The following is a 27,682-nucleotide window of genomic DNA, read 5'->3' as shown; positions in this document are numbered from 1 at the left end:
TACAGTAGCAATCCTAACCTTATTAATAGCTAGAGGAATCTGAGTGATGATCAACCACGGAAATTCCCGAATGGTTGGTTATAAAATAATTCTTTGTAATCATTCAGTAAAAGTTTGGTCAGCATCATAATCGTACGCTGCGTGCCTTTGGACAGCTATAAGTTGTTACGGGTGGCACTTTTGAGAATTACAAGGTTCATGAAATACAGTGTTTTTCCAAGAACAAACCCTGGGTGATTCCTGAATTGAAGACTACTGAAGACGTACATAAAGTGAAAATTAGACAAAGGTTTTGCTTGACAATGTACGTTCACTTTTGTTGTTGTTATTTTTGTTGTCATTATTATTATTATTATTACTATTATTTACAAGTGTTAATACATTAACATGACTTAAGCCCCCCCCCCCCCCCCCCCCCCCCCCCCCCGAAAAAAAAAAACAGACAAACAAACACAACCTATGAGGAGTGGAGAAGAATTACCGGTATTAAATTTTACCTTAGCCCCAAGTGTGGAATTTCCCCAAATATAATATAAGATTTACCACATAGGGAAATAATACATTTTCACATTCAAAACGAAAATAAATTCTTTAACATCACTCAAAAATTTGGACGAAACAGAGCAGTGACAAAATTAATGAGGTATTGTTTCAGGTTCAAAACTGAACATTTTACATCACTATCGGGAAATTTGGAAATTGAGACATTAGTCGGATTATTTATATATATATATATATATATATATATATATATATATATATATATATATATATATATATATATATATATATACTTATTTATTTATTTTTAACAATCTTTATTGAACCACAGAACAAGTACAGTATATCTGAAATGAACAAAATGAAACATATATTAGTATACTCGTCTACAACATGAAGGAAACGAATCAAAACCACACCAAAAAAAAAACCGATAATGCCAGGGGTTTCATATACATCTAAATAAATTACTCGGATTAAAGTGTGTAAAAGAAGAATAATTATCTGACGCCTGGGTCGGCTGTGACGCTCGGTGACGTATTAACAATGGGGGCGGAACCATAATGAGTTTGTTGTTTCCATCCAGGCGACCGACGGGACTATGCACACACACAGTCAGACGCTGGAGAGGCAGGAAGAGGAATCATGAATCCACTGTCTGTTTTGGTGCCTCTTCTCAAACTTTACTACTGTGGAATCAGAGTTCTCATCTACCAGATGTTCAACAGATCTTTTACTCTACCAGGTTGGCTCTTTTATTATTTGCTATATTTTCATTGGTTTCTTTAAAAAATAATAATAGATTGTAGGTTTGAATTGCAGAATATTAGAAAGTAGCCTAGTAGTATTATGACCCTTTTGTATTCCAAAAAATTTTTTTGCTTTAAAATTTAATAAGTAAAAATAACATATTTAAATATTAATAGATTAATGTTAAAATTTTCTTTTATTGACAAGTGTGATCTTTTTCAATGATGTATGAATAAGGCAGATGTGGCAAAACTAGTCTTACTCTGTACGACTACAGATACTTGTGTTAAAAAAAAGACTGATAAAAGTAGAATGACTGATTCAATATTTTACTGAAGTAAAAGAAAAGTACTGTCTGAAATGTACAAGTAAAGTAAAAATATATTTTTTAACTTATTTATATACAGTATTAATTATACAACCGTATAATATAGTACCTGTTGCGATAACTTAGTTGGTACCTAAAAAAAACTTCTCCACACAAAAAAGTAAAAAATTTATGAAACAGTTACTAATCCCTCTAATTCACCTTACTACTCTGATGTGTATATTTTGTGTTGCACGCCTCTCACATACTGTATGCAGATATGCAAGGGGCACAAAACTAGTTATGCATCTCTTGAGCTGGTGTTGTATTGTATACTGCCTTGCTCAATGGCACTGTACAGCACCCACGAAGCAGACTAACATTTCTCCAACAACTACTGTAGTTGCCTTTTTTTTGTGACCCTCTGTTTGCAAAGCCCAGGTACTTAATGATGAGCTAATGCCTAGTTGTATAATACTCACACGGAGAAGAAAATAAATACACTTGACGTTATCGATGTGTTCCCATAGCTTTGGCAGTGTTGTGAACTGCCTAAATTAGCTGATGTTAAAAAGTGAAAAATAATACACTTTTCCCATAATTTAGAGACACAATCACATACAATGCTTTTAATGTCTTTATTTGTAGTTAACAACAGGCACGGCTGTGTGTACGTTAACAATATATGTTTTCAAATTCAATAACATCAGGCTCGCAATGTTGATACAGTCTGCATTTATGCTGAACTTGCATTGGCAAATATCGAAAAACAATGGGCTTGTATGTTGCAATTCCCATGTAGATCTAATTCCATGATAAATATTTGAAATGATAATGATAATCATGAGTTAATTAAAAAAACAAGGCCTTCATTAAGGAAAGATTGATTTAATCTTTCTAAAGTCTTGGAACACATGATAATTAGGATTGTGTGGTTGTAAATCTTGTCTCAAATCTAAAATTAACATTCTTCAAAAACATTTTTTAAATAATTTAATCATTTTAATTTACTGAATGACTCGTAATATCGCACAATCATGATAATGGAACCAACAAAACAGTAATGTGGTTTTAGTCGGGACTCATCATTTATGTATTGTAGTAACTTTGGACAACATGAGACTTTGTGAAGTTGGTCTTAAATTAAATTTTCAAATGGTATTACAAGTCTTAAAAAGTCTTGAATTGTACTTAGTTGTAACTCAGAAGTATTATCTTGACTTCTCACATGTAAAAAATGCACGACGGATTCATAGAAACAGACCATCCACACACTCATTCACACTGCAGACATCTAAATAGAAGTATATACTAGAACAGTGTTTGTTTTGTTAAATTACTCAGTCCAAAATAGTACTTAAAACAATATTTGCTTTATTGGTAAAGGCCCGACTGACAAAGCAGCAAAAGATAAGGCTGTAAATTGATTTTTTTTTTAAGGCGGGGGAAGTCAAACCAAATTGTGTGGTTTAGCATGTGAGAGTCACAAGGAGGGCATTATGCATTGCCGCCTTATTGCTCATAATCTGCACAACAATGCTACTTATTTAACTAGTTGCAAGGGGTTTATCCCAAAGCGCGAAATATTGATTAAGACTGACTAGCTACGGAACAGCTCTCAGTATGAAAGAGTACAGTTGTACCATCCATCCATCTATTTTCTACACTGACCTGGGGCCTATCCCAGCTGACTTTGGGCAAGAGGGTTACAGCCCGGACTGTGGTTGCCCGCTAACCGCAGGGCACACATACTTTGTAGACATAGAAGCATTCATATTCACATTCACACCTTTGGACAATTTAGAGAAAACCACAATAATAAGTATTTTGTTCAATGACACCTCTGGATTCTGTGAAAAAAGTGTTTTATACAGCTTTTTGATATGTATCATTAGAATATACAGGTGGTTTTGAAGTAACTATATTATTTTGGAAGAAAGGAAATCAATTTTGTTGAATAACGTACTGAGTCTGTACACCATATTTTGTTCAAACAGTATAAGGAACATTTTGGAAGAGACCTAGCACTTCCTCACTAAACCATTTTGTATTCAGAATTTCAGACACCTCACACATTTTGTCAACTGAAAAGAAACTTTTGCATTGTGTTTTCTCTGTGTGTTCTCATGCGGTGCCGTCTCCTTTCTTACAGTCTTACAGAAGCAGAATGGAAGAGTCGGCATTGTTACTGGCGGTACAAGAGGAATGGGTTATGAAACTGCAAGACATCTGGCAAAACTTGGCATGCATGTCATCATTGGTAGGATTGTGTGACATTTAAATATGATTGCATATTGGACTCGGAGCTTCCTCTTGCATGCTAAATTCCCATCCAAAAGGTTAAGAAGGGATTCAGTGGATTAGTCTTCTTTCTCCATATTTGACATTTCAGATTACATATCTTCGGGTTTAACCCCTGGGCGTTATTTTATTTTGAAATGGCTTGGTCAGAACCAACAAAAAGCCAAAAAATGGTCAAATAATGCCCAGGGGTCAAACTGAATTTTAAGATTTAATCTCTGAAAGTAATTACAATATTTGATTTCAATGTTCTACAAAAATAAGTATTTCACCCCCTGGTGATTTTGTGAGTTTGACCCTTTACAAAGAAAGGAACGGTCTATAATTTTCATGGTAGGTTCATCTTAACAGTGAGAGACAGAATATTAAAAAAAAATCCCAGGAAATCACATTATATTAATTTTAAACATTTATTTGTCTTTTATTGAGGAAAATAAGTATTTCACCCCCTACCAACCAGCAAGAATTCTGGCTCCCACAGACCGGTCATGTGACCAGGAGGCACACACATTAGTCCTCTTACTTAATTGGTATTCCTAATTAAGTTCCCGTTACCTGTATAAAAACACACCTGTTCACAGAATCAATCAATGCATCAGATTCCAACCTCTCCACAATGGGCAAGACCAAAGAGCTGTCTAAGGACGTCAGGGACAAGATTGTAGACCTGCACAAGGCTGGAATGGGCTACAAGACCATTAGCAAGCAGCTGGGTGAAAAGGAGTCAACTGTTGGTGCGATAGTTAGAAAATGGAAGACACACCAATTGACCATCAATCTCCCTCGGTCTGGTGCTCCACGCAAGATCTCACCTCGTGGAGTGAACCGGATCATGAGAAAGGTGAGGAAACAACCCAGAACTACACGGCAGGAGCTTGTTGATGATATCAAGGCAGCTGGGACCACAGTCACCAAGATGACCATTGGTAACACACTACGCCGTAATGGATTGAAATCCTGTAGTGCCCGCAAGGTCCCCCTGCTCAAGAAGGCACATGTACAGGCCCGTCTGAAGTTTGCCAATGAGCACCTGGATGATTCAGAGGAGGCTTGGGAGAAAGTGCTGTGGTCAGATGAGACTAAAATCGAGCTCTTTGGCATCAACTCGACTCGCCGTGTTTGGAGGGCGAAAAAAGCTGACTTTGACCCCAAGAACACCATCCCCACCGTCAAGCATGGTGGTGGAAACATTATGTTTTGGGGCTGTTTCTCTGCTAAGGGTACAGGACGACTTCACCGGATCGAGGGGAGGATGAATGGGGCCATGTACCGGGAAATCTTGGGCGAGAACCTCCTTCCCTCAGCCAGGATATTGAAAATGGGTCGTGGATGGGTGTTTCAGCATGACAATGACCCAAAACATACAGCAAAGGCAACAAAGGAGTGGCTCAAGAAGAAGCACATTAAGGTTATGGAGTGGCCTAGTCAGTCTCCAGACCTTAATCCTATAGAGAACTTGTGGAGGGAGCTGAAGCTTCGAGTTGCCAAGCAACAGCCTCGAAATCTTCAGGATTTGGAGAGGATCTGCAAAGAGGAGTGGGCCACAATCCCTCCTGGGATCTGCGCAAACTTGGTGACCAACTACAAGAAACGTCTGACCGCTGTGCTTGCCAACAAGGGTTTCTCCACCAAGTACTGAGTCATGTTTTGCTAGGGGGTGAAATACTTATTTTCCTCAATAAAAGACAAATAAATGTTTAAAATTAATATAATGTGATTTCCTGGGATTTTTTTTAATATTCTGTCTCTCACTGTTAAGATGAACCTACCATGAAAATTATAGACGGTTCCTTTCTTTGTAAAGGGTCAAACTCACAAAATCACCAGGGGGTGAAATACATATTTTCCTCACTGTATTTTAGATATTAATAAAGAGCAACTTGGTTTCTAATGACCCTTTTCTCATTCCTCATCGTCATCTCCAGCTGGGAATGAAAAAGAGGAGGGCTTCGCTGCTGCAAGGACGATTCGGGGAGAATGCAGTGAGGGGAAAGGTAATTATTGTTCTTCATCATCACATCACTACATCATCAAAAACGTCATTAGCACCGATTGCATATCACGCGCACGTGCGTGTGCATGGGGCGGCGCGGAGGACGCGTTTGAAGACGCGGTGCGGCGAAAATTCGCATATTCGCCCAAGTTGAAAAATGTTAACTTTATTTGCATTTTGCCTCGCGGCTAAAATGCCACATCGGCTTCGGATGGACTACGTCACACACAGCGTCCTGTCTGTTCTCACCTGCGTGCAACAACACGGGCAGCCACTTAATACCCCCGTAAAAAAAAATGTATCCCCTCCTGCGGGTAGAACGCATGTTTTCAATAAATACATAAAAACACACATAAGCTTTGTTTTGAAACAAGAAAAAAGTATTTATCGCAGAGAAGCATAAGAAAAGCAAGCACTGGCGCTGCATTTAATGACCACACACGCAGTAGGAAATCTCAGATATACATAGAAAAAGCTCAGATGACTGAATGTTACTGTTTTAATGTTTTGATAATGTTATGAGACAAATATTGCTATGTTGAACGCAGCCGATCATGTTCCACGACTAACTTGTAATCAATTTCCAGCGGAGTTTGTCTTTCTGGACCTGACTTCCCTGAATTCAGTACGAAAATTTGTCGAAACTTTCAAAGGCAAAGGGCTTCCCCTGCATCTGCTGGTTAACAATGGTAGGCTATTTTCTGTCTAACATTTTCAATGTATTGTATGTCATTCCAGGTATGATTTTTATTTTCTGTACTAACATTCTCTCTCTCAAAATGATCTCTTTATTTTGCTTGTCAGCAAAAACTGCATTTTGTTGTGTACTGAATAGTATATTTTATTTCAGGTTAAACATATTTAAAGACAATTCTTTGTGACCAATTGTGTACACGCGACAATACAGTAGTATAAAATAAAATGTGCATAAAAGGCTACATTTAAAGTTTGAAGTTGCCTCACTGAAAATGTTTAACATTTCAGAAATATTTTAATATATTACCATAAGGACATAGTGTACCGAACCCGAGTACCGTCCCATCCATATAAAGTACAGTATAGCAGTGCCATTGATGAAGTAAGATCAAAGATAATTCCATTAACGATCTAGTTTACACTACCAGGGGCACTTGCTAATTAAACACACAAACTGCTGTTTTCCCTTCCTAGCAAGCCGCAAGAAACGACTCGAAGGGTTGGTCACAGGAATATTTGCGCCACGCCGTGAAGCTGAAATACTTTGAACAGAAACCACCGAGGAAGAAACTGTTGTAACTGTGTCGAATTGGCTTCATCACAAGATACTTGATTGAACGACACTGATAGGAAGACAGAAATTTTGAACGCCAAGACGAAGATTGCATTTTGAAATGTTTGGACTATGTACAAAAATTAGCTCAAGATATGGCAAAGTTGAGACGCTTTCCTTTGGACATTCTTTGCATTAAGTGAAAGCACATAAGAGTCTTTGGACAGATGAAGCAAAGACAAAGTTGTATCAGAATGATGGAATGACAGAGGTATAGTGAAGGAAAGGAACAGCTCATAATCCAAAATATAATCCGAGTACGCAATGTGTTATGGCATAGGCATGTATGGCTGCTAATTCGTACAGATACTGGGTGGGTGTCAAAGGCTATTCGCTTTAATGGATGCATAAACTCAACTTTATACAGCGTTTTCACAACACCAGCATCAGTTGGTATTGCGATGATCCAAATGTTGTATATTTGTTTACTTCTTTTATCAATATCGTGATGATACTGATAACCGTGGATTGTAATTGAAATGTGAAGTATTCATGCTGTATTGATTCATTCATTTTAACTCATTCCCTACCATTGACGGCTATAGACGTCAAAAATTAATTTTAAGTATTTCTATTAGTTTAACATTGTTTCCACTTTTGTTAACAAGAGTATGAAAACATAGATTTTTTTTAATTGTTCATTTAGAACAGATATAAAAATTTGTGATTAACCGTGCGTTAACTAGTGAAGTCATGCGATTAATTACAATTTAAAAATGTAAATGCCTGACGCCCCAAATTTTTAATAATCTTTTCATCTTTTTTTTTATTCATTCACTGCCATTGACGGCTATAAACGTCCAAAAATCTATTAGTTTAATATGTTTTCTATTTTTGTTAACAAGAGTATGAAAACCTAGATTTTTTTTGTACATTTACAACAGATATAAAAATTTGTGATTAATCGTTAGTTAACTAGTGAAGTCATGCGATTATCCATCCATCCATCCATCCATTTTCTTGGCCGCTTTTTCTCACAAGGGTCGCGGGGGTGCTGGAGCCTATCCCAGCTGGCTTCGGGCAGTAGGCGGGGTACACCCTGAACTGGTTGCCAGCCAATCGCAGGGCACACAGAGACGAACAACCACACTCACAATCACACCTAGGGACAATTTGGAGTGTTCAATTAACCTGTCATGCATGTCTTTGGAATGTGGGAGGAAACCGGAGTACCCAGTGAAAACCCACGCAAGCACAGGGAGAACATGCAAACTCCACCCAGGTAGGCCGAAGCCCGGACTCGACCTCACGTCCTATGCACTGGGAGGCGGACGTGCTAACCAGTCAGCCACCGTGCTGCCGTCATGCGATTAATTACAATTAAAAAAAATTAATTGCCTGTCGCCCCTAATTTTTATTTAATTTTATTTTTTTTAATGAATTTATGTCGGTGAATGAGTTAATGGTGAAAGATGATGACAGGTTGTCTGTGTCACTGTGTAGCTGGGACCATGCTGGTTCCCGAGAGGCAGACAGAGGATGGATTTGAATTCCACTTTTCTCTCAACTACCTCGGCCACTTCCTGCTGACCAACCTGCTGCTCGACTTGCTGGAGAGATCAGGGAGACCAGGCTGCTCTTCTCGAATCGTCAACATGTCCTCTGCAACACACTATGCGGGGGTCATACACATGGGTGATCTCAACAGGAGGTAAAAGATGTTCACAATGTCCTTGCTTGGTTTATATTTCAAAGTGAACATGTTTCTTTCCTATTCATTTCAAAGAACAACAAAAGTGGCTACAGCACAAAGCGTTAGGATTAACAATTAAACATTGTTTTCTCATTATATTGATACAGTAAGCCTGCGTTTACGTTCATGGCCGAAAAAGAACTCAATAACAACAAAATGAATATCTGACCTCTTTTGTCCCTTGCCCAGGTTATCTTACAGCTCCCATGGTGCCTACGCCCAAAGCAAACTCGCCTTAGTCCTTTTCACTTACTACCTACAAGAGCAGATGACAGCCAAAGGTTCCTCAGTGATGATCAACGCAGTGGATCCTGGGATGGTGGACACGGCACTCTACGACAACCTGTGGAGTCTTGCACAGGCACTCAAAAAACCCTTTGCAAAGACTTTGTTCAGGGTACGTCTAACATACACGTCAGTCTTTAACTAACTCTGTTTTGATGACTGAAGACCAAGGTTATTTTAGTGAGCTAAAACTAACGAAAAAAATTTAACTAAAATTCAAAAAACAATTCCGTTAACGAAATAAAATAAAAACGAAAATGCTTTTAAAAAAACGAAAACTAAGTGAAACTACATTTTATGTTTACGAAACTAACTATAATTATAGCAAAAATGTATTTTTGTTTTAGTCTTTGGTAATCAATTTAATGCATGAGCCTTTGGGGAGGTTTTATTTTGATATTTACCGGACATTTGAAAGTGTGTCACATAAAAGTGACGTCTTCTAGCAGCAGCCAATAGAAAAGCAGCTTCAGATGACGTTGCTCCCATGGTGTTTTTTAAATATTGCACACACACTTTAAAAAAAAAAAAAACTAATACTGAAACTAACTAAAACTAAACTAAAACTAATCATTTATGAAATAACTCAAACTAATTAAAAACTAACAGAACCACCCTGAAAACGAATTAAAACGAACAAAATTTAAAAAACAAAACTCAAAATGAAATAAAAACGAACTAAAATGAAAAATTCCAAAACTATAATAACCCTGCTGAAGACTACAGTGTGCGTAGTACTAGGACCAAACTTCACCTTTCGAATTTCTTTAAAATAAACATTTGCGCTTTTTTGTTTTCACCCTCAGACTCCGACAGAGGGTGCCTCTATAACCATGTATGCCGCAGCTGCTGCTGAGATGGAAGGTGTGGGTGGCTGCTACCTCTACAATGGCGAAAAGAGACAATCAGCCGAAGACTCGTATGACTCTGATCTTCAAGCAGAGTTGTGGAAAAAGAGCTGTGAGCTTGCAGGCATACACAAGGCTTAATATACAAGTGGCTGGCCTCCCAAGACCAATAGAGCCACATCAAACTGGAAGGAAGAAAATGATTGTACTTTGTGCTTTTTACACAATCACCATGTTGTGGAAGTGGTCCAATTTAATTTCATTTATTATAAAATTATTATTTATCTATTACAATGTTGAGTCTTTGTTCATCAGCAATGTATAGTTGTGACAGGAAGATCAACTAAATGCTCTTCCACTAGATGGCAAAAGGTCCAAGCTGTGATTGTAACTGTTGCCATTCATACAACTGAATTACTGTATAGCATCGTGTCCAACTAAACAAGTCCAGATTTCACAGTGAGTGAATATATTTCGGAGTCAATTCATATGAGATCATCATTATTATGGTACTTTGTGTTAGATTTTGGTTTGGTGGTTTGGTTTTCTAATGTACAATATGTGCCTGCCCTTGGCTTACTAAAAGTTGGGGTAACTGCATTAGACATACATTTGATTGTTGCAGTCCAATATAAGAAAATGTGTTGACTCTTCAATCCTGTAATATTAACAGTTTGCTCGACTGATATGACAATGACATACTTTGACTTCAAATTTGAAATTGTTTTCTCAGGAGCCTTACAAATCGACCACGTTTAAATCACATGATACTGGTTGCACATTTCTTTGTGGAAAATAAAGATTTGCTGGACAAGTAGTGTGTGTGTGTGTGTGTGTGTGTGTGTGTGTGTGTGTGTGTGTGTGTGCTTGCGTGCGTGTGTGTGAGGTCTTGTTTTTGTTACATAGTGGAGCCAACATAACGGGTTTTTACGGAGTTGTGGGGCCCACCAGTCCATGTGGGGCCATTTTGCTGGGCCCCACAAGTTAAGACCTCTTTTTGAGGGTCAAGACTTGGTTTTAGAGTTTAGGTTTGAATTGGGTTATGGTTGAGGTTAGGGTAAGGAATAGGGGTAGGCAATCATTTTTGATAGTTGGGGTTAGGGGAAGGGGCTAGGAAATGCATTATGTCAATGAGTGTGTGTGTGTGTGGGGGGGGGGGGTATATTATCAATCAAATCCACACAATATACCTAGGAACATACGCACACAAAAGCATTTTCAATACTATGCATCATGAGATATATAGCCTTCTGGTCACCATTGGTTGCTCATTGCTTTTCAAGATGCATTGTGGGATACATTGAGGGCACAATATAAGAGATAACCGAGCACATTTGAACAAAACAACATATTCAACCAAAATCACTCTAAGACCTGGGGTGTATTTCACAAAGCAGGTTTAGTGAGAACCCTGGGTCAAGAAACCCTAAAATCAGGGGCGTAACCAGAAATTTATCATTGGGGTGGTCAGGGTGAAACCATGACTCATATAGGGGTGGGCATAAATTCATACCTGAAATTTCTAAATAAGTGGTTCTTAACCATGCGGCCATACCATTCGCATGCCGACCTTAGGCTGCATAAAATAATTTCAGAGTTTATGTTATGAATTCAATGCATTGGAGTTTCTCAGTTACAATACAGTTTCTGCCACTTGGCGGCAACAAGGCAAATGTCAGTTACTGACCTAGAGATATGTTGTCATTTCCAGACAGTTATCTTTTTGAACGGTGCAGTCCATCATCTTCATCATGCACAACTTAATCAGTCCTTACATTTGCTACATAACCGGTGCCGTAGTCATGCGCTCACATCACAGCATATGCTGTGTGTTGTGCTCCGCTTTTTTCTTACAACCGTTTGAATAATGTAATAGAGTCAAGTGCGCTTCTTCCCTGCAGGATTGCACCTAAATGAAATGAATTATTGAGCTACAATTCAACAGGTTTCCCCTGTAAAATTATTGTGATTGCAAATGACTAAGTATCTGTACTTTTTACTTTATACATTCTCAAAACAAGGTCGTTACTTTTTCTCTCTTTTTTTTTAATGCTCGAAAACGATTAAAATACTTGATCTGGAAGAAAGCAGGGTCAATGTCTCCTGGCTCCACCAATCATATGAAGCGTTACACAGGGCCCCTACAGCCCAGCTTGTGATTGGCTCTACGACGCACTATCACATGATTGGCTAGATTAGAACAATCAGTAAATATGAGGGCAATGCGCGTAACCACAACCGAGGATAATTTGAATCTGATAAAACTGCAGACAGCTAATCAACAATATGAAAGAAAGTTCAATCTTGTCAGCGAGGAGTGGACCAGCGAGTGATACTTAACACTGTGGACTCGACACAGGGCAAGACAGAGAGTCATCTGGACGAAATGTACCTGTTTTGGCTCCATTAGCTAGCTAATATATTTCAAATTGACGTAGGCTGATACATCCGGTAAAAATACTTTTTACTCGTCAAGTACATTTCAGAGCCTCTACTTTTTTACTTTTACTTGAGTAATTATTTGAGTGAATACTTTTACCAAAGTTGTTTTTTTTACACAAGTAATTGTTATTTTACTCAAGTAGAGAATGTCAGTACTTTTGTTTTTCGTTTCCCATCTCTGAATTTCAGGCTACTATACAGAACAGTGAATAGCATCACGGTAGTTTTGACCCCAGAACACAAGGTAGCGCTAAGTGCTCAATAAAGCCAGACTATATTAGACGGTAGTGGACAAAGAAGACGTTCTCTTACGTTAAAGGAACCCGAGGTCGACTTTTTGAAGACAATTATTTTCACAAAATCGCAAAATCAGCTTGACTTGCCGGAAAAATGGTTGGAAAAATTAAGAACGTCCGGCAGAAGTTGCACCAGAAAGCTGTGAAGCTAACGTGGCTGCCGGGCTCTGCTTCGTCCAAAGGGTCGGACGAGCCTGTCTCCTTCGAAATGCATCAGCCAAGTCATTCACATGTGGAAAAGGGCTCTTCTAAAGTTGACGGGAAGATACAAGTAAGTAGCGACTGAATGACATCCCCTGTACTTTGCTAAGTATCTCTTATTCTAAAACACATTATGAGTAGTATAACAATCTGCATTTGATCTGACCGCAGTTGGCTTCTAAACAGTGACAGCGGAAAAAAACATTAACCACATTGTCACTGAATCAAACTAGTATAGTATTATCTTAGGTTAAAGGTAATATAGTTGTGTGGACTTTGGTGAGATGCCTGTCGAGATGTCCATGAGCAAGACAATTAACACACTTTGCAAGTCAATTTACAGTTTGCATTCCTAAATGTTCTACTTGCACCCCTAAAATTTCAGGTTAGGCTTAGGGTCCACTGTATGAAACAACAACAGAATTTTTTTTTTTACTTTGGAGCCCTCTTGTAAGCCATTTGGTAATCATTTTGAAATTGTTTTAATATATTAATTGATATTTTGTTGATGTAAAGTCTTATCACATATTGATACAATTACTGTTTTAGATAGATAATAATCTTATTGAATCTTCAGATGAAAACAAGTTTTATATTAACATAGTTGATCATCTTGGCTAGTGATTGCCAAATTAATATATAGCACCACCCCTAATTCTTCTGCTTAACTCTGCAGGCCCGAAACCAAATGTCTTCCCCTGATGGGATATTTTCTGGTACAGAAATTGCTCCAGAGGCCCTGAGGCAAACATTAACATTCAAAGACCCGCCAGTAGCCCCCATACCTGCCAAGATAGGTAAGCTTTGCCAACATCTTTGTGACATTTAATATTTTACCTTGCCTTATGCCATATTTAGCAAGCAAACACTTTGTGTGTTTGTGTGTTTGTTTTAAAGGTACTTCTGAAGCAAAAAAAATAAAGTCAAAGAAAGAAAAGATGAAAGAAAGGAGGGAACGATGGCTAAACAGTAAGTTAATATATTTTTCATCACATTGGGTGTTCCGAGGAAATGTTTGTTTATTTTGTTTGTGCTTTAATTCAGAGACTCAAGCATGCTGTAGGCAACAAAACTGTTTAATGAAAATTCCTTATTTGTCACAAAGAGTTTGTACAACTTGATTGAAGTTCACCTGCGGTAAATTGAATTGACTGGTGATGAGGCACAAATCATGAGGGAAGGTTAAAAAAAAAAAAGAAGAAGAAATGGTGAAGGCCAACAGGCACAGTGATGTCCGTGCAAACCTTTGACTGCTTATGTATATTGCATATAATAGCTCCCATTTACAACTTTTGACATTGAAAATGCTATGGAAAGTAACCAAGCCTTGCTGCTTGGCAGTAACGTGGCTTTACCTGCCTGTTCACTGTGTTTGCGTTTCCTCCGCAGAGATCAGCAACATCAAGCTGACAAAGGAGCGTCAAGCGGCACAGGCCCGGCGACAGGCCACTCCGGTAGTGGGAGACATGAGTGTGCTCGCGGAAGCCCTGCCTGAGCTGTCCGAGCTCATCGCCCCAGCTCATACGGCACGCTTGGCCCCTACAGCTCGCCGGAAAAGCAAAGTGTAAGTTGAGCTAAAATACATGTGCAGTCATGTAGAGTTTGGCACACACGTTAGACATGTGACATTTTATGTTTGAAAATGGTCAGGATGCAACATTGTTGGTGAATATCATGTATGTTTTTATGCAGTAATACTTCTGACTAATCACTCCCCCTCTCCAATGCAGGCCAATCAAGAAGCCTGCAGTAACCGATTTCAGTCAGATGAGGCCTCTACAAAAACGGAAACTCTTGTAAGCCTTTTTTTTTTTTTTAATTCGTTGTCATTACATCAAATGAAATGTGCTTATTTATTTATGTCCTTACTACAGGGAGTCAGAAATCAGTAGGTTTGGTGAGGCGGTGAAAATCCTCAGCAGCAAAAGGAATCCTCTCATTGACATTTCTGAGCATCTGAGGAAGAGACTAAAGCATTTAGAAGAAGGTTCCAGTAATAATCAGTAAGATGATTATTACGTAAAGCATTCAAAGCATAGATTAGCGTTCCTCCATTATGGAACCCATGTTTACTGTTTTGTTTTTTTGTTGTTGAAAATTTGGGCCTATTATGTCAACACAGACTCAACTGACAGCTTTTCATAACGAATGCACTGTTTTTAGCTGATGACAATAAAAGTCTGCTTTCAATGTGTGTAATTGCTGCATGTACTTTTACACAAATAGTGAAAATCTATCATTTGTGGCCCACCCAAAAGGTTTGTAATTTACTATAGAAAACTTTTGTCTAATTGACGTAAGCAACTTAAGTTCAAATTGTTTCCTTGGCATCAAGATGCCACTAGATGTCACCAAAGAAATACCATTATTGCTTTGGCTTGAGCACAAAAACAGCAAATAGTTTTTTCTTTTTCCTTTTTTTCAGTGACTAAAGAATAGTTTTTGTAAGTTACGATATGTCGTGTTAGCTAGCCAAGTCAAATTTATTTACAGAGCCCGTAATCACCAAAGGGCTTCACAAGCCTACGAAGATTGATGACTTCCCCTGAAATACATTTCTTAGCGGTGTTAAGTCAATGAGGCACAGGCCTGCAGTTAATGTAAGGCAAAATTTGCAATATATTTGCAACTGACTTCAATCAATTAGATGTAGCTGCTTCACTACATTTGCTTACCCAAAAATCAGGAACAAATTGTTTCAGTACTTCTCGAACTAAGACAAGTACTATCGATTTTTGCATTGTGGGGGCTTCTATATGTGGCCGCTGATAGCTGTCATAAGGCCATTGCTCTCTTTTAACGGCCCGCTGATGTGGGGTATTTCTGTCTATAGCGATGTGTAATAATATATTTTTTTTAGTTGAGCAACCCAAACAAATAAAATTCAAGGTCATGAAATGAGCGTAATAAGATGTCTTTATTAAGGATTTGACATTTTCCATATTGTGTTGAGTGGTCATACTCATAAACAATTAGTGATCATTAAAAGTTTCACAATAAATTTTCAGTGCAAAAGGCTCAACTGATCATAATTGTAGCATAATTCATGATCTAATGCAGTATTAAAATAGGTGTGTAACAAAAACAATGGAAATATGAGTTAGCGATAGTACAGATATTTGGTCTAACTTCCAAAAAATAAAAAATAACTTGATTCCTTGTTGGCTAAGCTTACACTGAAATACACAGACATGCTTGTTTTTCCAGCGCACTGGCTCAGCCATTATCTGAACGAAAAGAAAAAGCAAAAGCACATGCACAATGGACACGGGAGATTATAATCAGACCAGGTGTCTGCCACTTCTAGGATTGAGATGCTGACCAAGTGGCAAAGTCCTCGTTTGTCATCTTTTCATCTAGATCAGGGGTGAGCAAACTTTTGAGTTCAAAAGGGCCACATTTGATTTTGAAAACTGACAGAAGGGCCAGGTCATTTGTAGGTGAAGTAAAAAAAAAAAAAAAGTTCAAATGTATGTCTATTAATCATCTGTAATAGTTAATTTTGATAATAAAATAATGCATTGTAATTTCTGGAATTTTTTAAGTCATTTAATATTATAAGCCAATTATTTAAACCAATATAATAAGAACTAATCAATTATTTAACAATTGTCTCATTTTTTAAATGTGAAATTGCTTTAATCAAATAATACCATTATTTATAATATAATACTTATCAGTTAATCAACTATTTAGTAAAATTAAAGTGGCATTTTTCATATTCCTAATTATTTTTAAAAACACAATTAAAAAGGTAATTTTACTCAAATGTTTGTTATCTACAATAAATTATTCAACAAATTAATACAAAATCAATGAAAAAAAAGTAATGAATGCAATTAACAAAGTTTTGGGGAAATCGGCTAGATTGCTGGAACAAATATTACAAGCATCTTGATAACATAAATACCTGGTGGGCCGGATGAATCAATTGTGCTGTATGTAGCCCCTTGGCCATACTTTGCCCACCCTTGATCTTGACCACTGGATGTCTTGACCTTATTTAACCTTTTTAACAACATCAGCATAGGCAAACTCAATTTCCCTCTCGGCTGGGCAGGTGCTGTTGAATTCTTCTTTCTGATAGGCACAGTTCAAGTACCGCCAAACGCCTGTCATCTCTGCGGGGATCTCAAATCCACGATATTTCTTGGTGACCACCTGGAAAGAGGAAAGGAAGCCATTGCAGATGTTCTGTCCAGTAAATGCAATGAAGAGCAGCGAACCTTCAGGATGTGTAATTTAGGAAGCAGGTTGCAGTCGGCCAGGGTGAGCTCTGGTCCGTCCAGGAAGCTCCTGGTGGACTCCGGGACATCTCCCAAGGCATCGCCATCAATCTCAGCTGGTAGGGGAGTCCGCAGGAAGTCGTCGAGATGCCGAAGAGACTTCAGCAGTGCTTTCTCTAAGGCTGAACACACGGGTGAGAATGAAGATTCACTCAGTAATTTGGGTGGGTCGTATCTGGCTCGTGGGTCTTCAGTTTGACACCTGCACGCTAAGGATTCAACTACAGTATTATCTTTCCATCGTCACAGGAATGAAACAAGCATCATCACAGTGCCCTGTGATTGGCTGATGACCAATTTAGGTTGTACCCAAAGTCAGCTGGGATAAGCTCCAGCTCACCACGACTTCAGTGATGGACGGATAGTTCACATTGCAGTACAGATAGGACTCGAGTTGGTCACAAATCCAAACAAGTCCAAATTTAACAGTAATGTTATATGCAGTTGAGAATTTGGAAGAACACTTTATTTAAATAAAAAATAAAAAAAGAAGAAAAGCTAAAGCCAACAGAAAAATCGATTCAACACACATTATGGATTCTGTAGCTTTACAAGAGAAATGGTCGAACCTCTCTGTATCTTACCGTCGTTGGTGTCTTTCCTTGGGTTCTTGATATAAGCTGAGAACTTGGCAAAGACATCAATGCCAGCTGTGTTGGCTTCCGGATGTTTCGGTGACAGTCTTGGATAGCTGGGGATAAAAAATAAAAAACAACAACTTGTGACAGAATTATGGCGAAACAAAAATGCCAAAATAATAAATAAAATAAAATAAATAAATAAATGCATCTACAAATATAATTCATTTATTACAAAAATATCTAAATGGAAATAAAAACAACAAAATATATATAAAGCATATATCCATAAATAAAGTTTAAAAAAATGAGATTAAAAAAAAGCTATGTAAATAATCATAGATATAAATACAAAAAATAAATATATACATAGAATAAAATTTCAACCCTTAAATAAAAACACTCTGTTCTCATATTTATTTATTTCATGCTGCAGGCGCTGTCAGTATGAAATGTGTTATGAAATGTTATTCAAATGAGGGGGCCGCACTAAATTTGTCTTGGGTTGAACTATTCGCCTATTGGTTGATCAGACAAAACATCCTTAATTACATTTAAAACAGCAAAACAATTTTCAAAACAAGCATCTGTACTTCCATGTAATTACAGAGTGTGAGTACTTTAGCCACTTCTACTTATTATTGTGTAATGTGCTCATGTTTGTGTACCGCGGTGGGGCCAGTTTCTCCTCCAGGAACTCCTCTATCTTGTTGACATCAACCTTGACATCTCCATTAAAGGTCATAAATGGAGGGTTGGTGCCAGGCGCCAGATCTTGTAAATCAGCAGGTTTTCTGACAGTACAAAATATAACATGCCAGGTCACAGGTCAGAAGCTCGTATGCAAAATAAAAATAAATAAATAAACACTTCGGAACCTACCATATGTAAATGAATATACAGAACTATTCTCAGGGGCTCTTTAATTTACTGTAAACATAGTTTAAGCCTTAAAACACCCTTCCCACATGCTGTAATCATATTTGCTTAATTTCGAAGTATTTTGTACCTCAACACAAAAAAAGATTTATGTTTAACAGAAATCAGCAATATAGTGGGAGTCGATAGGTGAACAATGATGTAGCGGCTGATTACTGTAGTAATTGTATCCCCAAAAAATCTAGGACTAACTGTGTATGCCTTCTTGTGCTGCTTTATATTCTCATGCCACTGAGCGCTATTCGTAACCTTGGAATCGAGGCCCCTCTCAACACTGCGCCCAAGAAGTACTAAAGCCACATAAAATGGAAAAGTGTTGTTCTTAAAATGTTCAACAGTAAAAATTACCGCTTGAGGTCAACGGTGGTGACATTGAAGATGACTCCTTTGAGCCAGAGTATCATAAAAAGTCGCTGAGAGAATGGGCAGTTACCGATGCTTTCCCCATCGCTGCCTGCCTACACGCACACACACACGCACACACAAATGCACAAATGAAGAATGTTGTTATCTGAACGTGTCGATGCTTAACAACAATCATTTCTTTTGAATGATATCTTACAAAGGTAGCTGAGCCAGCTATTAGCTCTGATGATTGTGTTTTTCCGTGGTAGGAGTAATGAAGTACAAATACTTGATTACTGCACTTGAGATTTTTAAGGTGTCTCTACTTGAATATTTATTTTCCTCATGACTTTTTACTCCGGATGCTTGTATTTTCTATTCTTTACTTAATCAAAATAGACAGACTTGTTACTTTTTTCAACAGCCGTACATAACAACACAAGATTTAAAAAAAAAAAAAGAAGTATAAATAACATATGCAGATGACAACACAACATAAAAAAATAGATGTAAATAGAGAGGTAAATTAAAGACAGAAAAAAAACAGGAACAGCAGCAACATAGAGGAACACACACACCAGGGAGCATAAATGCCAACAATTTTCCAGAGTAAAGCAAGATATTGCCCATCCATGGTGGTATTTAAAAATTTGTCTTTACAATCATTTGTTCAATGTGCCCCCACTACAGTCTAAACACGCCATTCTGATTAAAAGCGTATGTTTGTGGAATATTCAAAGCAGGTTATGTAATGACAAAAATAAGCAAAAACCAAAAATTCTTTGCTCAAAATGATATTTTCCTTCACATTTTTTCCTGTGGTTACTATGACCCTTCTTTTTCACATGTGGACTGAGGACTAAACTTAAACTAAGCATATGCAAGGTGAATGAAGTCATTCCTAACTTGTTCCTGATTGGAGCAATTGCAAGTGTTTAAACAGACCCGTGTTACTTACAACTGTTCCCGGTCATTTTTACTCACGTACTATCTGTACTTTTACTTAAGTACAGAGTGTGAGTACTTTTGACACATCTGCAGGATTTAAGTGGAACAGCAAATGTAAAGTCAGATCATTCAAGTCGTGTCTCTGTCACTCCATATAGAGTGAACTCGTTACCTTTGACTTCAGTCATAGAAACTCATAAAGTGCTAGTTGGAATGGAAGCACTTCTAAAATCATACAGTATAACAAAGAAATATAATGTGAAGGTGATGGATGTGTATACAGTAAGTGTGCTACTTCCAGGACTACCGAGCCCACAATTCTGAACACCAAACAGCAGGCTAATCAGCTTACACAGTGAGAATGCAGAGATTAGCCTTCTAACTCCAGCAGTATAACATTCTTACACTCCAAATCATTGCTCTCAACTTGTTTACATGGATATATGCAAGACCAATATGACATAATTATTTATATTTGTGCACTTTTAAGAAACAATTCAAACATCCCCTCAAATGCTCAGTTTGCTCAGCAACAGAGGTTGAGTTTGAACTTCTTTCAGTTATCCAACAAATTCCGTGACAAAGGCACTTTTTGTCTACTGTGAGACAAGCAGGTCTCACATACAGTATTAGCACATTTTTTCAAGGTATTAAAACTTCCTACTGGCAATGGCAGGAAGTAATAATGGACAACTACTTTGCTACTAGTCTTTATTTTTATATATACATTTTTTTAGGTACAGGAACTGTACATGTAGGGGAGACCGGGGATAGCTGTATCACTTTTTATACTTTTATATATTTCTTGGAATCAATACATCATATACGAACAAAATGTATGCTAGATGAAAGACCAAAGTCTTATGTAATTTTTTTGTATTCATGTCATTTTCATACTTTGTGTCAGTGCAGCGTTGTAAGCCATCAAATAGAGGGAGTGAACATGTGACATTTTGCCCCACCAATGGGTAAGTTGTCACACTATATGGGGTAAGATGTCACACTGGATTTTGCAACTAATAAAACAAGGACAAAATTATCCTTATTCTCCTGTTTTGTTTGTGTTTGTTTTTACAGCCAGACAAATTGTTTATCATTGATCTTGACATTTTACCATAGTCATTGAGCAAACTTTAACAAAAATATTACGAAATACATTTAAGTCCTTAGGAACTGCTGCGATGTACAGTAGGTTATAGCTCTCAGACTCAAATGCCTGTTTTACTTCCTTTAAATTGGAAATTCTGAGATTAAATAGAATTAAAAAAAAGCTTTTTGGTTAATGGATTGATGGTTCATCATAAAACTTAAACCCATCCTGACATGTGGGCATACTGTAGTTCCAACAACTGGAAAATCCATTTTTAAACAATGAAACAAAACCTGGCAAACTAATTTCCTCACTCCTCAGACTCATCATATGAAGGACATTTCTGGCATACGTAAACAGAGTTGCCTGAGGTGCAATTTTCATTGGCCCATTCTTTGCATATGTGACAACAAACCCCAAAATGATTGAGACAAGTTGCCCCAAACTATCATGTTGGCTAATTCTTGCTCTAGTTTAAAGTTAGTTTAAAACAGAGCAGTGACTGAGGCACGACAAGATGCCTGAATCTCTCCTCTAACGAGTTCACATGAATTGCTGCCAGAATTTGTCTATGTACGACACCTGTTTCAATTTTTTTTTATTTTGGGTTGTACAAAACAAATAACTGGCACTTATCTCAGCTCACAATGTGTGTTGTGTAGTTATACTTTTAAGTTATCAAAACAGGTATTTCATTTAATTGATGATTTAAAAAAAAAATGTTTAATTATGTATTTCTAGCTGCTGAACGCAGAAAATTCAAATCGCTACTGCCACCTGTGGCTGGATAATTAAACTACGCAACCCCTTCGTCACGTACACAATGCGCACATGATGTCACATCCGCAGAGAGAGGGCGGGAAATTTGAACCCAAATCTAGTCTGAAAACTATTGGCCAGGGATATTTTTGGGCAAATTGATACATGAAGCAACTATTTTTTAGTAGTTTTTATTTACTTTTACGTTAAGTACAGGAGTTGAATCAATGCTTACACTTTTACCAAAGTATGTGTATTTCTAGTTAAGTACAGTCACACTGTGAGTACTTTTGCCACCTCTACTAAACCTCAATAGCGCTGTGCTCGTTTATGGATAATTCGTAGGAATGTGGAATAAACTGACATGATTTGCTATTAGGCATTGTATTCCTTTTATATGAACTAAAACATATTGTTTTAGTTACTTAGATGTAGTCGTCCCATTTGATTGCATTACTTTAAACTAAGGTTATTGTGATTGTGCAGGTATATCTTTCTAAGTGGCTAGTATATGTTTGTCTGTCAGGTCAGATGGAATTGAAAATACATCTTAATGAGAACAGGTAAGCTTATCCGGATTGCCACTCTCTCTCTCTCTCTCTCTCTCTCTCTCTCTCTCTCTCTCTCTCTCTCTCTCTCTCTCTCTCTCTCTCTCTCTCGAGCAGCAGCAGCAGCAGCAGCAGCAGCAGCGTGTTGATGCTGCTCATCAACACGCATTGTCACCACTTTCAAGAATTATATCTTAATATACAGGTGCTTGTCAAAAAATTTGAATATCCTCAAAAAGTTGAATAATTTATATTAAATTAATGATAGATTCAGGGCCCACAACTCAAGTGATTTCAAGCATTTTTTTTTCTTCATTATTTGGACTTCCAGCTCCTAAAACCCATGAAAACAGGATGTTATACTATATTGTGGCCCTCGTTTTCCTCTTGTAATACAGTACTATCAAGAGCAAAATGAGGGCCACCAGACCCAAAAAGAAAGAGCTGACAGTAAGCATCAAGAAAGCCTGGGCTTCCAGGTAATGCCACGGCGCATCCAGGCAGTGGTTAAGGCAAAGGGAACCCAATCAACTATTGAAGATTGACATATCGATTTGAAAATACCATCCATCCATCTTTTTTTTTCTCATGCAAAACACTGGAAAGTATGCATGGTGATTTTTTCACATTATTCAAATTTTTTGACATCCTGTTTTCATAGGTATTATGAGCTGGAAACCCAAATAATGTAAAAATAAAATAATAAATACTTGAAATCACTTAAGTTGTATACCCTGAATCTATAATTTATGAAAAGTTTGACTTTTTGAATGGCATTATGGAAGTTATTCAACTTTTTGAGGATACAGTACTGTATTCTATTTTTTTGACAAGCACCTGTATATCTGCAAATTGCTTGTTGATCTTTACAGTTCTACTAGTCTCTACTATACTTGCTAAGTTGCTACTTTATTAGAGCTAAGCAGCATTTGAAGTCACCCTGGTGTGTCACAACAGTACAGTAGATAAAAAAGAAAGGTGGGAATCCTGGGGGGAAATAAGAAACAGCAGCCTTGTCTACCCACGTATTGGAGATAAGGATCGAGAAGAAGACTAGTAGCCTACTGAACTCAGGTTTGATGTTCATTCATACTAACTCATTCACTGCCTTTGACGGCTATAAACGTCAAAAATTCATTTGAACTATTTCTATTAGTTTGACGCCCCCCCCCCCCCCCACACACACACACACACACTTTTGTTAACAAGAGTATGAAAACCTAGAAACATTTTTTATTGTACATTTAGAACAGATATAAAATTTGTGATTAATCGTGTGAGTTAACTAGTGAAGTCATGCGATTAATTACAATGAAAAAAATTAATCGCCTGACTAGATGATTGTTAAAAATTAGGGGCGTCAGGTGATTAAAATGTTTAATCATAATTAATCGCATTGACTTCAATAGTTAACTCACGATTAATAACAAATTTTATATCTGTTCTAAATATACAATAAAAAAATCAAGGTTTTCATACTATTGTTAACAAAAGTAGAAAAAAAATGTTAAACTAATAGAAATAGTTCAAATGATTTTTTGACGTCCATAACCGTCAATGGCAGTAAATGAGCTAATTTCTTGAATTAGGTTTCTAACAAAGGTGTCGATATGGAACCGCCTCCTGGGCCCAAATATAGGGAAATCGCTTCCATTATCGTAAGCTAAAAAAAAGAAAGAAGCTAACTCTATGTTAGATCATGTTACCTTGACGTAAAGTGAGATCTCATTTTCCTGGTCAAGTGCTGTTGCCGTTGTGTGATCCTGCACGGGAGGCAAAAGACTGTCCACCACTTCCGGTGAAATCGTCTCTCGTCGCTTCTCTGTCTGCCACTCCCGATGAGGAAAGAATGACTGTCCATCCTCCAACAGCACCACTCTCTTTTTCTTCACCTGGTTGTCTTTCTTTTTGGGAAGAACTTCATCTTGAATGACGGACTTCAGCTCCTTCATCCATGCATCCCTCGCGAGTAGATTTAAGGTTTCAGTTAAAGATTCTCTGACGTCTGTTCTTATTGGATTCTCTTTCTGGTCTTTTCCTTCCAGTGATGCACCTGGTTCTTCTTGCTTTGTTTTAATCCATGCGGTATCCTTTTTCCTAGTGGACAACAGTTTCACTTCCTTATTTATCGACTGCGTATCAGGACAAATGATCCCATTTTCCATGGCTTGTTTGAATTCTTTGACGGTTCCATTTAGATCCAGGTCTAACTCTTCTTTAACTGGTTTCTCATCTTCGTGTGCTTCTGACTTGTTATCTGCGGCATCTTTTGTCTCAACATTCGCCGGCTCTTCAAGTTCTCTGTTTTGACTCTTGTCTGTCTTTTCACTCTCATCATCTAAAATGGTCACAGGTTCTGCAATCTCATCTTGATCTTGCATGTCCTTCGCATCATCACTTTCTCCTTGTTGTTTGCCGAGAGGCAGCCCAGATTGATCTTGTACATGTTTGAGGCCATCAACTATGGATTCCTCCGACTTGAGCTCTTCTCCTGGGAGTTTCGGCTCTTTCTCTGATCCTTTGTCGTGCTCTGTATCATCTTGTTGGGTGATTAAATGTATATCCTCAATCTGGTGGTCAAACTCAGTGGTGTTATCCAGCTCTTCTTTCTCCTCTGGGGTTTGGTCATCTCCATCTAATTCCATGAAGGAAATATTTTCTTTGTGTTCCTTTATTTCCGATGTCTCAAATCCTTCACTATGAATGTCCTCCTCTGGTTGATCTAAGGAAGATATCAATGCCATTTCTGATGGTTCGTCAGTTTTCGGACTTGGCTTGATTTCTTTGTCTGAAGCTGCCATTGTGACCAACTCCTGCATCTCCATATTCAGGACCTCTTTCTGAAATAAGTTGTTGGTCAGTTCCAGTTCTGTTGAGTTATTCCTGTTGTCACTTGGGGTAGTTTGACTATGTTTCACCATGTCAATCAACTGGCTGATGTAAATGGCAGCAGATTCAACAGAAGAACATTGAGGTTTGATACCGGCACTTGTATGTGAAGCCTGGCAGGAATCGTCTTTACTTTTGACCAGCATTGCTAACTCGATGCTGACATCTTTCACGTGGTCCTCCAAATGGGCGGATGTCCTAGCATCTTCCATCTGCCAACCTTCATTGGACTGTGAATTATTAACTGAGGCTTGAACCTTGAGGGAATCCTCTACATTATTGTCACCTTCGTCAGTGGTGGATGCAGCTTGATGGTACTCTTGGGAAATTGTAGCCGAGTCATGGGCACTGTTGGCATCCTCATCTGTTGCCACAGCACCGTCAAGGAAATCCTGTGAATTTGTAGGTGATTTTTGATCACTTTGAGTTGCCTCTTTCAATGCCTCTGCATTTTCGCGGGAATCCTGTAAACTGCTAACTGAGGCTTGAGCACTGTGAGCAGATTCCTCCCGGGTCAGTGTGATCAGGTGTTCTTCTTCCACCGTCGCATTTACTCTTATTTTCCTTGTCTCGTGGGTGTTTTGTTCTTCACTTGTTGCATTTTCATCTTTGTTATCTTCCAATGTCGTGTTGTGACTCGCTAAATGTTCTGTCACTATATTTATGTCATGTGAGAGTTGCTCTCCCTGTAATTTCTCCTCAACCTCACACAATTGCTTTCGCTCTTCATGCTCTTCATTTTTGTGTCTGTCATTTCCTCCTTCTTCAATTGTAGAAGGCTGAAACAAAACATCTGTCTCTGTGTTTCTTTCATGAAACCTTTCCTCTTCCTGGATGACATCTTTGCAATTGATTGATTCCTCCCGTTTTTCATGCTCTGTATTTTCTTCTTTGTGTTGCCCTTTCTCATCTTCTACCATTCTTTGAATGTGACACATTTTGTTTAAATGCTCGTCATGCTGCATTTGACTCTCTTTCTTAATCTCTTCCTCAACCATGTTAGCCTCTTTTTTTCCATCTTCACTTTCATAATGTTGGCTTTTCTCAACTTGTAAAACAGTTGAGGAATCATTCTGGTTTTCAGCAGTCACCATCTCTATGTCATTTGAGCATCGTTCTTCTTGGATCATAACCTCGGTTGCCGATTGCTCTGCATCTACATGCTCATTTTCGCTTCCTAAAACTAGAATGTTGTCACTGCTCTCTGTATAATTCTCAACAGCTGTCTGGGCTTCTTCTACATTTTCCACTAATAGATCTGTACTCTCAACCATTTTCAAATGTTGAGCATTGTTGTCATATTCATTACCTTCCTCCTTATTGTTGTCATCTTCAAGTTGCACTTCTGCTGAGAATTGGCACAAATTTCCAGTCAATGTTGCCATTGCTTCCTCTTTGACTCTGGTCTCTTTCTGAGTCTGTCCATGTCTTAAAACAGGTTGCTCAGATGCTCCTTCCTCTCCACTCTCCTCCCGTCTTTCCCGATCTTCCTCTTCCTCCCTTGTCATTTCGTTTGGTACCAGTCCCATTGAGAGAATTCCCATTTCTTCCTGTTCAGCTTGATCTGCACTTTCTTTTTCAGCTTGTCCATCTCCTGCCTCGGCCATTAACAAAATGTCCTCCCCCACCTCTTCAGCAAGTTCGACCTCTTCATCTTCCTCTTCTCCGTCCCCTTCATTTTTTCCTCTCTGGTTATTTGCATCTGAAGAAAAAGTGACAGGATTGTGGACAACAGTGGAGTTTGATAAGTCTGGGTTTGGCCAGAAGTCTGACTGAGCCATTGCAAAAGTTAAAAGGTCTGAATGGACAGTTTCTGAGATCGAAGATCTGTCTAAGGGGTTCAGAATCCCAGATTTAAAAAAAATATTCCAAAAATATTTCTTTTCAGTTCACAAGTTAGTCTAAATCCTGAATGTCAGAGTGTTCCTGACAACGAATGCGAGATGACAATATTCCAGATTTAAAATGACAAGGCACAAAATGAAGAAGAGATGTAGATTAAATGAAATGAAATATAATCAAATTCAAATTATAGTTCCAAAAAACGGCTGAAGGCTTTAGGGAAGGTACCTCCCAGCCGGGTGTAGTAAGATTTTGGTCAGTCCAGAGTTGGAAGGTGCAATACAAAAAAAATACCTTTTTGGTGACAAGTCAATTATAAAAACTCAAAATTGTGAGACATCCACTAATTTTTAGGTAGTGAAATTCAGGAGCTGAAGTCAGTCTTTCCCTGTTGAAAGCCAAAAAGCGTGCTGCACCTTAAGCAGAGTCAGACAACAAAATCTATCAGACCTCCCTCACTCTTTCTCTCTCTCTTCCTTTCTCTCTCTCTCTGTGTCTCTCTCAATCACGCACTTACACCCACACTCTCTCT

The 27,682-nt window shown here is 38.0% G+C and overlaps 3 protein-coding genes across 3 annotated transcripts; 2 read left to right on the top strand and 1 right to left on the bottom strand.

Moving 5' to 3' along the window:
- Positions 1-1,087: 1,087 nt before the first annotated feature.
- On the top strand, positions 1,088-10,801 carry dhrsx (dehydrogenase/reductase (SDR family) X-linked). The gene is made up of 7 exons (XM_077585018.1): positions 1,088-1,246; positions 3,711-3,818; positions 5,785-5,853; positions 6,440-6,541; positions 8,605-8,812; positions 9,044-9,251; positions 9,946-10,801. Exons 1-7 carry the CDS (start codon positions 1,147-1,149, stop codon positions 10,126-10,128), a joined length of 978 nt encoding a protein of 325 aa, XP_077441144.1. The 5' UTR covers positions 1,088-1,146; the 3' UTR covers positions 10,129-10,801.
- A 1,399-nt stretch (positions 10,802-12,200) lies between these two features.
- slx9 (SLX9 ribosome biogenesis factor) lies at positions 12,201-15,120 on the top strand. The gene is made up of 6 exons (XM_077585005.1): positions 12,201-12,996; positions 13,603-13,723; positions 13,824-13,895; positions 14,316-14,490; positions 14,657-14,722; positions 14,801-15,120. Exons 1-6 carry the CDS (start codon positions 12,820-12,822, stop codon positions 14,931-14,933), a joined length of 744 nt encoding a protein of 247 aa, XP_077441131.1. The 5' UTR covers positions 12,201-12,819; the 3' UTR covers positions 14,934-15,120.
- Positions 15,121-16,374: 1,254 nt separating this feature from the next.
- Positions 16,375-27,603, bottom strand: LOC144063052 (uncharacterized). The gene is made up of 6 exons (XM_077584992.1): positions 24,126-27,603; positions 19,078-19,187; positions 18,459-18,584; positions 17,797-17,903; positions 17,153-17,334; positions 16,375-17,087 (listed from the first exon to the last, which is right to left on the bottom strand). The coding sequence occupies exons 1-6, from the start codon at positions 27,087-27,089 to the stop codon at positions 16,926-16,928; spliced, it is 3,651 nt and encodes a 1,216-aa protein (XP_077441118.1). The 5' UTR covers positions 27,090-27,603; the 3' UTR covers positions 16,375-16,925.
- Positions 27,604-27,682: the final 79 nt, after the last annotated feature.

The sequence above is a fragment of the Vanacampus margaritifer genome, chromosome 1 (assembly GCF_051991255.1).
Source record: "Vanacampus margaritifer isolate UIUO_Vmar chromosome 1, RoL_Vmar_1.0, whole genome shotgun sequence".
Classification (NCBI taxonomy): Eukaryota; Metazoa; Chordata; class Actinopteri; order Syngnathiformes; family Syngnathidae; genus Vanacampus; species Vanacampus margaritifer.
This window is presented reverse-complemented; position numbering and strand designations above follow the sequence as displayed.